Raw genomic sequence first — 11,418 nt, forward strand, 5'->3', positions numbered from 1 at the left:
ATCGTATGCCTCCTAATGAGTTAGCCGAGTTAAAAATCCAACTCCAAGACCTCCTTGACAAGGGTTTCATTCGTCCGAGTGCATCACCATGGGGTTGTCCAGCCTTATTTGTGAAAAAGAAAGATAATAGCCTAAGGCTATGTGTAGATTATCGTCCTCTTAATGCGGTAACTATCAAAAATAAATATCCCCTACCCCGCATTGATATTCTCTTCGATCAGCTAGCCGAAGCCAAAGTATTCTCTTAGATTGATCTTCGTTCCGGCTATCATCAAATTAAGATCCGGCCAAGTGACATTCCAAAAACGGCCTTTTCCACTCGATATGGTCTGTATGAATACCTGGTCATGTCGTTTGGTCTTACTAATGCTCCAGCATATTTCATGTATCTCATGAATTCTGTCTTCATGCAAGAGCTCGACAAATTTGTTGTGGTCTTCATTGATGACATTCTGATCTACTCTAAAAATCCAGAAGATCATGCAAAACATTTTCATGTCATTCTTCAGCGATTAAGAGACCAGCACTTATACGTCAAATTTTCCAAATGCGAGTTCTGGTTAGATACTGTGAAATTTCTGGGCCATACTATCTCCGGTGATGGTATACCTGTTGATCCCAGTAAAGTACAGGAAATGATGGATTGGAAACCTCCAACATCCGTCCATCAGATCCGTAGTTTTCTTGGGCTAGTGGGCTATTATCGTCGCTTCATCCCAAATTTCTCCAGAATAGCCAAACCTATGACCGAATTACTAAAGAAAGGTGTTAAATTCTCTTGGAATCAAAAATGCGAAGATGCATTCCACATTCTCTGAGATCATCTTACGACTGCTCCAGTCTTAGCTCAACCAGATGTGTCAAAACCCTTCGACATCTATTGTGATGCATCAGGAACCGGACTCGGTTGTGTGCTTATGCAGGACAACCGAGTAATTGCATATGCATCACGAGCACTCAGGGTTCATGAACAGAACTATCATACCCATGATCTTGAACTCGCAACTGTCATTCATGCCCTGAAGATCTGGAGACATCATCTGATGGGTATGAAGTGTCATTTTTATACTGGCCACAAAAGCTTCAAGTACATCTTCACACAGGCAGACCTAAACATGAGACAAAGACGCTGGCTAGAACTTATCAAAGATTATGATTTGGAAGTACACTATCATCCAGGCAAGGCCAATGTCGTTGCGGATGCACTCAGTCGCAAGGCACATTGTTCTTGTCTATCTGTAGAAGCTTTCAACGAGACTCTTTGTTGGGAAATGAGAAAGCTTAATCTAGAAATCATTCCCCAAGGTGACTTGAATCATCTCTCAATTGAAGCCACGCTTAGAGATAGTATCGTTCTAGCTCAACAGCGCAATAAAGGAGTCAGAATTATTAAACAGGAGATAACACAAGGAGAAGGAAAGTATAAGTGCTTCCGAGTAGATCCAGAAGGAGTTTAATGGTTCAACGAACGTATCGTTGTACCTAAGGACCATAAGCTCCGTAAACAAATATTGGATGAAGCCCACCTATCCAAATTCTCTATGCACCCTGGCAGTACGAAGATGTACCAGGATCTGAAACAAAACTTCTGGTGGACTCGTATGAAACGGAAAATTGCTAAGTATGTCTCAGAATGTGATATCTGCCAAAGAGTCAAAGCCAGCCATCTGAAAACTACTGGTATCCTACAACCTCTATCTATTCCCTCCTGAAAGTGGGAGGATATCAGTATGGACTTTATTGTTGGCTTGCCCAATACTTCTCTAAGGCATGACTCCATTTGGGTAATCGTTGATCGATTAACCAAGACAGCACATTTCCTTCCCGTGCATACTACGTATAATGCCAAGAAGTATGCCGAGATCTACCTGGATCAAATTATTCATCTTCATGGAGTACCTAAGATGATAATTTCTGATCGTGGAGCACCATTCGTCGCTCGGTTCTAGAAGCAACTTCAACATGCTCTTGGAACTAAGTTAATTCGAAGCTCCGCATATCATCCTCAGACAGATGGACAAAACAAAAGGGTAAATCAGATTTTGGAGGATATGCTTAGAGCCTGTGTTCTTCAATATGACAAGAATTGGGATAAATGCTTGCCATTGGCAGAATTCTCTTACAACAACAGCTATCAAACTAGTCTCAAAATGGCCCCGTCCGAAGCATTGTATGGCCACCGAAGTCGAACTCCCCTAAGTTGGTCACAAACCGGCAAACGTAAGATCTTTGGACCTGACCTGGTCATGGAAGCAGAGGATAAGGTGAAGACTATACAAACTAATCTAAAGGCAGCCCAATCTCGCCAGAAAAGCTACGCTGATATACGAAGAAGACCATTACAGTTTCAAATCGGAGACTTCGTATATCTTCAAGTATCTCCTACCCGAGGTGTTCAAAGGTTCAGTGTGAAAGGGAAACTTGCTCCTTGATACATCGGACCCTTTAAAATCCTTGAAGTCTGTGGACCCGTAGCTTACCGTCTTCGACTTCCTCCTCAATTAGTGGCCATCCATAACATCTTCCATGTATCCCAACTTAGGAAATGTGTCAAAGTTCCTACTGAGATCATCAATTCCCAAACTATCAAAATCAAACCTGATCTAACCTATACAGAACATCCAATCAGAGTGTTAGACACCAAAGAAAGAAGCACTAGGAGAGAAACCATCAGAATGTACAAGATTCAGTGGAACCATCACACAGAAGAAGAAGCAACATGGGAAACCGAATCTTATCTTCGGTATAATTTTCCAGACTTCTTTCAAGCCAACCTCCGAACTTGATCATTTAATTCTATCCTGTTCCGGAATCTCGGGACGAGATTCTTTTTAGGGGGAAGGCTGTGACACTCAGGTATTTAGTATTGTCACACCCTAGATTTTAGCACGAAGTTGTGTGCAAAATGTGGTAAAAGTGTGTTTAAAAATTTAAATGCTAAGGGAAAAGGGTTGTTTATATAATTATATTTTAATAAAGGTCCTTTAATGTTAAAAGGATGAACATGGGAGGTAGAATTTAAAAGCATGAGGGTTGTTTTGTAAAAGTCAAGAACTTGTGTTTAAATCGCAAATGTAGGTGAAACTACACATGGGATGTAAATGTAGTGCAATTTTTAAATAGGATTTATGTAAAGTTTAGAAACATTGCTAAGTTTTATATTAACCTCAAATCCTTAGCTCTTCTGTGAATGCACCTTAAAGAAAAGTTGTACATTTTGAAAAACCCTGCATTTTTGCTTTTGGGCCCATCTCCAATTGAGCATTGGTTTGAAAGTTATCAGAGTATTACAGTAGGGTCCCTGCATTTCTATGAAATTGCACCTAGGTCCTCCATCGTCTTCCTCAGGCCCCGATCTCCTCTGCTCTCTGCCGCGCGCGTGATCTCTGCCGCCGGCCACCTCCCGAGCCCTTGCAGGTATGCGCCACCCTTATCTTGCTCCACAAGTCGCCCCACCACTCCTCCCACCGCCCGCGCTGCCCCTGCTGGCCGCCCCCCGCTCAGCCACGTCGGGCCGCCGGTGCCGAGCGGCTGCCACGCACCCGAAGGGCACGCCGGCGCCACCCGCCGACCTGAGCCTAGCATCATGACTGCTCTCTCTCCCTCTCTTCTACGAGGCCGTGCACTCCCATAAAGCTTGACTCAAACCCCATTTCCTCGCTTGTTTCCTCTTCTTCCTCCTCGCGACACCAAAGCTCACCTCGCGCTCCTCGCTGGAATTCGCCGCGACCGCTCCACCCCGCCCAAGTTCCAGCTGCCCACCGCTTTCTCACCTCCTCCGCTAGCTCCCCGACCTGATCTGGTCTAGCTTCCGGCCCTCCTTCACCGGAATTGCTTCAACCCCGAGCCGCCCCTCGCCGGGGACGCCCACACGCCGCCTCGTCGTCGACAACCCCCTTCCGCTCGACTTCCAGCTCATCTAGGTACTCAGATCGAACTCTCGTAGCCCACTGGTGCTCGTGCACGCCTTGGTTGCCCGTGTTCACCGGCCCCTCACCGGGAACGCAGCACGCCGTCGCGGCCACCGCCCCTCCTCGCCGCCGGCCGTGTTCCGCCTCTGCCCATCGAGCACAACCGCCTCCAACCAGCTCCCCATGTCCCCTAGATCGTGCTGAGCCAGTCCCTCCCCGCCGGTGACCTCGCCGCCGGTGGGAACGTGCCGGAGCAGACCGGCCGGCCGCCGTCGGGGGCTGGCAGGGGCACATGTGTGAATAGATTTCCTGTTCTAGGGACCTATGTGCAAAAGACTAAGGACCCCCTGAATGGTTTTGTTATTTCATGTGGGCAAGCTGCTAACTTATAAAATTCGTAGCAAATTGTAGAAAAATCCAAAAAATTGCCAAACTAGTTTTGTTGGAAACTAGATTTCAAACTCTACAACTTTTATTAATGAAGTTTGGTTTGAAACTAAATACTTTTGAATCTATTTTAAATTTAAGGTAAAGGGATATATTGTGCATAACTTCTGCATACTAGTTTGTTTTCTTGTGATCTTTGGTATGTAGCATCTTTAGATCATATGTGAGCTAGTGTAAAAATTTCACGCTCAGTACTATTTTGTAGTTTAAGTTCTTTTGAACTTGTGCAAATCAAATTTAAAAGGGTTTGAATTTAGTTAAACATTTTCCTAAGGCTTATTTATTTAGATCTTTTTATCATAATCTAATATGTTGATAATTAGTTCATAATTAAATTTTCAAGACTTTATAATTCTATTTACCTAAGATGTGAATTTAAACTGGAAATTTGAATTCAAATTCAAATGTTTTAGTTTCTGTTTTCACTAATTCCAGTGCTATAACCATAACTTAAGTGTAAATAGTAACTTGAGATTAACCCCCTGTTCCATGAGTTCATATGTGTCAATTTGTTGGATTGCAACTTTATCGTAAGATAAAATCTTAAACTCAAACACCATCTCATTTAAATCATTACATACCATGTAGAATCGACGACGTTCGACGACGGAGACTACGAGCTAGTCTTGGGACAAGACCAAGGGTTTTCTGAAGACCCAACCACCGTCGCCGAGAATCTAACTGAAGCCCCGAACCAAAGTTCGGAAATCTTTGACACTCCTGCTCTCAACCCCACTCAAGAAGGCAAGCCCCGATGCATAGCCCAGTATTTCAATTTATTACCATTTCATTATTACACTATATATCTTGCATTACATCTAGAAGTTGAAATGAAACCCTAGTTGCATAAATCCTAAGCATCCAATGTATTGTACCCGAGTCCTTTTCGCTTAGACGCTCTGCTTAATAGGACTGGTAAAATTCGTGTGATTTCCTGTCGCTCGCGCGATATAGGAGTTGCATGTTTACTATTCTACAATCACTATAAGGATAATGGGCAGGGTCATGTGCGGTATCATGACCTGGTGGTTTACCCTGTCTGTTTGGATAAAAGTTGTTAAGGTCACAGTGTGTGGTAGTGGTGGCTAAGCGTTTGAAAGTACTAGCCACATGCCGTGAAATATGGTAAAGAGGCAAGCCTAGTAACCGATCGGCCCGGCAAGTGGACATACCTCCCACCACTCATAATTTGGTTTTTCTCACGCACCGACGTGCGGGAGTACGTTCCGCACAGCGAACAGGAGTACGGTCATGTAGTCGCGCTACAGGCGTATGTCCTGCACAATTGGTATGCGTACGGTCCTATAGTCGCTTGTGGTGGCCCTGTTCCACAACCCGGAATGAAAGGCAAACGGTTGCTCCGGAACGACCTGTTAGTGTTTCAAGCGTGTGAGTTAGGTTTACCTTGCAAGGGTGAAATTCGATTCAAAATCGTCCGTCTCTCGCGGAAATTGAGACTGCGTATTCCTTCTGCCACATAGAGTAAGAAGTGTAACTATTGATGGAATAATCTTGATGAATGATAATCTCTACCTTGCTTGCTTAGTGTAGGTGCTTACCTAGATTGGTTAATCAAGTAGAATTTGAAAGCTAAAATTTGAAAGTAGATCATACTCTTTGTTGCTTTTCAGCTGAAAATAAACCCAGAACCTTGCAATGCCTTCATGAGTCTAGTTACCTGGCTAAGTATACCACGAAGCGGGTAAGTCTTGCTGAGTATTAGTATACTCAATCTTGCTAGTAAATTTTTCAGGTATGACTTTTGAGAACCCTACGGATAACCCTGCATGGCCAACTTCTGTTCCTTTTGGCTGGTCCGTGGAGTGGGATCCGTCCCCGGCTGGCAGTGACCCTCCTGACTGACACCAAACTTTGGGCTGAGTACGGTGTCAACCTTCGCGACGTGTGTAGTCGCGTGTTTATGTTTCCTTCCACTGTAAACCTGAGCAAGCTTTTAGCTTGTTACTTTAAACAATGTTTGTATAAATTCACCTAAAGTTTGGAATGGTTTGTAATAACGTTTAATATGTTGTGAATTATAAATTGGTGAGCTGTTGCATTGTAAACTCGCCTTCGTGCGAGGTAAACCTGTTTCGATCCTGTTGTACCGTGGTTGTATCAGGCATAGACCCGACAGACCAATGGATTGTTCCGTTTGAAGTGCGTTGAGTTAGCATCGGCTGGACAGCGATGACTAGCGCATTTGAACCGGAATATTTCAGGCGGTTCTGCCACACCATTGTTCTATCTCGTTATGTTTTTCGCTGCGTAATCGTATTGGGGATATCATAACATTAAACTTTATGGATTATGTCCCAATCTAATGTGAATCATGAGCCCAAGGGTTGTATCTCATAATTAAACTTTTAAATCTCAGATTTGGAACCTTCCTCTATATTACTCTTGTAATGACTAGTTGTTTAACTTTGTATTAAAACTTGTTCTTTGTGGATCATCGGTAATATATGGGCTTGTGACGGTACGGGTGTATGCATGATCTTAGGCATATGGTAGAGCACGTACCGGGACTACCGGATTTGATATCATTTTTGGCGAATGATGGTTGCTCCTTTATAATGTAGATGTGGATTAACCCGTGGCACGCTATTAGTACGAGCGCATGTTAGTCCTCATGTTCATAATAAGAAGCGGCGGTTCGTTTAAAATAATATTAAATTAGATGGTTGTCACAGGAGGCGGCGGCGGCGGCCGTCGCTGGATGCCTGGCCGTCGACGATGACGCGGCAGCGGTCTTGATGAGCTGGTAGCGCAGGTTCCTCTGGCTGACGTCCTCGACCCGGGCCCTCAGGTCCTTCATCCTCCTGGCGACGCGGCGCCGCGCTCGCAGGCGCCGCCACGGTGTCCTCAGGTTGAGATGGATGGAGAAGTCCTGGAGGTTGTCCTCGGCGTCGTAGGCGACGTCGCGGACCTGCTTGACCCAGGCCATGAGCACCCGGTGCTTGTCGTCGTCGCGCTCCTCGTGCGCGGCCATGAGGAAAGCCTGCATTATCTCGAGCTCGTCGCGGACGAAGGCCTGGTCACGCTGGACGCCGAGCTGCAGGGCCACCTCCTCCGCGACGGCGGACTTGGCGTACCCGAGCGCGCTGCTCACCACGGACTTGCCCACGCTCAACGCCGTCGCCTCCATGGCTAGCTCTCCTGTGTATGGCCGCTAGCAACTAGCAAGAACGCTACTCATCTCAGAAGCTCATGAGAGCTGGATTGGGTCCCTCGGACATTCACAGAACATTCGCATTCACTCCTCTTGGGGATGCCACTTGCTCAACTTGGAGGCGGCAAAGAACAGGACAATTCCTGTCCTAAATAACATGCTGGAAAAGAAGCACCAGCAGCTGGGTGGGTTCGTCTGGATTCGATGAACCAGAGATTGTGACCTTATTTTGGAGTGGAACCCGTGGTCAGAGCAGAGCAAACAATGAGCAGGGGTGGGATGAAAAGTTGTAGGAGTACGACCCAAACGTAACGACTGGACAATTCATGATTGCATGCCCTGTCCTGACTGTGACAATTCATTAATTAATCTGTTTTGGTGTGTGGACGTCGAACGGGTGCAGCTGTCGCCTGTCGGCACTCGGCAAGTTGAGACTTGCAATTGGGAGTCAAATTGCAAGCGGGACGGCGTGGGGATACCCGCTACCCGGCGATTTTCTATTTATCGCGTATGCGAGCCGGCGCCGACGCATCGCATGAAGAGCCCACGTGTCTTGATTTCCATGCCATATATATACATCCGAACAAAAATACTCTATCTCACAAACTAATTACTCAAATTAAATTTTGACTGCACCGTTGTATTTCTTACGATGAGATTTTCAAAACTAGACCATACTTAATTATAATTATATTAAGATGATATTTTTTCTAAAATATTTTTATTTGTTCTGGAACAATTTCTATCTCTATAATATTTTTATCTTGTTTTGAAATATTCTAATTTGTTCTGGAACAATTTCTGTCTCTAAAATATTTTTATCTCCAGTAGATTTATATAATGGTACGTCAGCTAATCGCACGTGCTACGAATAGATGCCCCTCCTTACCCGTCCGCATCAACCGCTAGCATTTGCGGACTTTGCGGCAGCCCGCAGGACACCGCATGCTAGCTGCGGGTATTTGCGGCGGCCCGCAAGACGGCAAGACACCACATGCAGAAATGCAGAACGCTAGCTGCCAATACATGCAAAGGAGTTGGATGCTCTAGCAACTGCAGATGTGAGAGTTGCAAAAACACTTTCGGCAGAAGAGATGGTAAGCACTTTTGTAGCTTGCACAATCGTGCTATACTTGTTCCTTTTTCAGACTCAAAAACATTTTTTCTGGAATCTTGCACAAATGCTGTTGTTTCATACTAAAAAGTATTCCTGCGTACTGAACCACAATAAAAGTATTCGATAACCTTGCTTATGGTTCTTTGTTTAATAGGTCACCACTGTAATTTATAAGTAGGACATTCGAATTGTTTTGCTAGTTCTGTTCCTTCAAATGGTGACATAATGAGTTCAGTTGAAAAACTCAAACGTGAACGTGCAAAAATAGTTGTGCCATGACCGTATGGGTGTTTTTGACATAAAATAAAAGCACATGTGATTGAGAGAGCATTCTTATCTTTGTGGTCTTTAGTCGTTCCACTTTTCTGAATAATCAACTGTTGTTTCCTGAAGGCTGGATACATGCTACGTTTGCTTATTTCATCTCACAACCATTCTAAATCCTGAATATAGATTACCCAACACAACCATAACATTCTGAATCCTGAAATGAATAATGCAGCATGTTTTTAAGTTATTCCTCTGAATATTAATGTTTTGTCATCACGTGCTGCATCAGCTGACAGCGAACTCACTGAAGAAATCAAACAAGAAGGTGAACAAACAGAGAATTGTGGAAAAGAGAAGTAGAATGATCAACAAAAGGCAAATGTACAGAACGAAGATCATCCCCTTCTTGATCTTATTCCAATAACACCTCCTTTTGATCTTTCCAGGTTTGCTTATTACATATTCATTTCCTTGAACAAGCTTCATATCTTTGCTTCTGCATCCTATTAAGTAGTAACTGAGTAATCTCTTTCAATTCTCTACTTAAACTGCCAAATTTCTCAAGTGCAAAGCCACCAAGACCTTCCAAAGCTCGCAGTGGGAACTCCCGTTCGTCTGCTTCAAAAGCTACTGCAACATTGCAATCTTGTAAATCATCCAAGGTTGCTGGTAGTGCTATCGATGAGGGGATGCCAGATATTCTAAAAGAAGCTGATTCTCCTAACAACTGTGTCGAGACTACTTCACCCAACGGAAAACGAGTCTCGCCGCCACATAATGCGCTCAGTATTTCCCCGAACCGGAAAGGTGGTAGAAAATTAATATTGAAGTCAATTCCCTCATTTCCATCACTTATGGGAGAGTCAAACAGTGGTTCTGCAATGAACGATACCGATAACACATTCAGCATATTGCCTCTCATTAAGCACTGTTTATGCATGTGTAGATAGCACTAGACATGACTTGAGTTATCTTGAAATCATGACAGCACCTCATTCGTATTCTTGTCCGCTGAACCAGGACCATCTTAAAGCTGTGAAGTCGACTATGGGACCGACTTGTACTCCAAATATGTGCCTCACATCCTACGCCTGCAGCAAGGCTCGAGGTACTGTCAGAGAATAGTAAGTTAGATTTAAGATGCAGTGATCTGTATTTGTAAAATATGTAGCCTCTCAATAATCTGTATGTAAGATGTTGTGTCTTGTAGCTGTTATTTTTATTGAATTGTAGTAACACTATAAATCACCTCTTGAGGAGGTTCCACAATTCCATTCCATGTTTCTCGTCACAAACTCTCAAGTCCGAAGCCAACCCCTACTGCTGTAAAAAAAGAGATCTTCATCCAACGGCTCATGTGTGAGCGCGACATCTATTCAACCTGGGCAGCCTGCTGCATTTCGTGCATCTGCATCCAAGGTCCATGGAAATTCAGAGCACCCAGATGAGTGAGGGTTGCTGGAAGCCTGCCTCCCAATTATGCATATGGATGCTTATGGATACGTTAAGTAACTGCTTATGGCTGATTGGGTTTTATAATTGCTATTATATATGCAGCTGTTTTTTTAGCGTGTCCAGTATTTTCGTCAGCTCCAAAGCCGACGAAAAAATCTATAATTAATTTCGTCGGCTACACGGGCCGACGAAAATATGTGCGGTCATTTTCGTCGGCCTGTGTAGCCGACGAAAATACTACCATCGTTTTCGTCGGCTAGATTAGCCGACGAAAATAGATGCACATTTTCAGCCTGTCCAGCCGACGAAAACCGTTTTATTTTCGTTGGTTGCCGACGCAAATGCGCTTATTTTCGTCGATTTTATTCCGTCGGACTAATTTCGTCGGCCGGCCGACGAAAATAGCTATTTTCGGCGGTTTCTGGCCGATAAAATTACGCTATTTTCCAGTAGTGTGCGCCTTGTCTAGGGTCGGACCACAGCAGCCAAAAGACATATAGCGTTGGGCACAGCAGCCAACATCTCTCTTAGAAGCAATCATGAACTAGAGTCTCAGCAAACTATCCAGCTCTCAGGACTTACAAAAACTCCAAAAATTAAAGAAAAAAAGTGGGAAATTACAATGAATATGATAAGGATATTTCTCAACAAACCGTCCATCTCACATGCTTCAAAAGCATTGCCGTCATCATACCTCACTTGCTTGTCAGCCTAAATGAGGCTTCCAGTTTACTACACTATAGGAGATACAATAAAGAACTCTTCACATGGTGATTCACAGCTGCAAGTAGAAAACTAGGCAAGAAATGTAAAAAAGCTTGCCGAGCCTGGTTCAGGCATGACTCCACCAGCTTCTACAGGTCCTGGAGCTAATAGCGGAGGAAGGTAGGTGGATCAGTCAGCACAGAAAATTGATGTGTCCTGCATGAACAAACATTCAGAAATAGAAATTATATCAAAGTAAAGCTGGTATGCTGACCAAATGAATGAAATGGGATAGCACATATTCATAAGTAGAATAATAAGAAACAAAAGGTCACCATGAA

General features: G+C 44.0%; 1 protein-coding gene across 1 annotated transcript; it reads right to left on the bottom strand.

The window, feature by feature from the left end:
• Positions 1-6,915: 6,915 nt before the first annotated feature.
• On the bottom strand, positions 6,916-7,672 carry LOC112895522. Its single transcript, XM_025963474.1, has one exon. The coding sequence runs from the start codon at positions 7,504-7,506 to the stop codon at positions 7,030-7,032; it is 477 nt and encodes a 158-aa protein (XP_025819259.1). The 5' UTR covers positions 7,507-7,672; the 3' UTR covers positions 6,916-7,029.
• Positions 7,673-11,418: the final 3,746 nt, after the last annotated feature.

This window comes from Panicum hallii, chromosome 5 (assembly GCF_002211085.1).
Source record: "Panicum hallii strain FIL2 chromosome 5, PHallii_v3.1, whole genome shotgun sequence".
In the NCBI taxonomy this organism is placed as follows: Eukaryota; Viridiplantae; Streptophyta; class Magnoliopsida; order Poales; family Poaceae; genus Panicum; species Panicum hallii.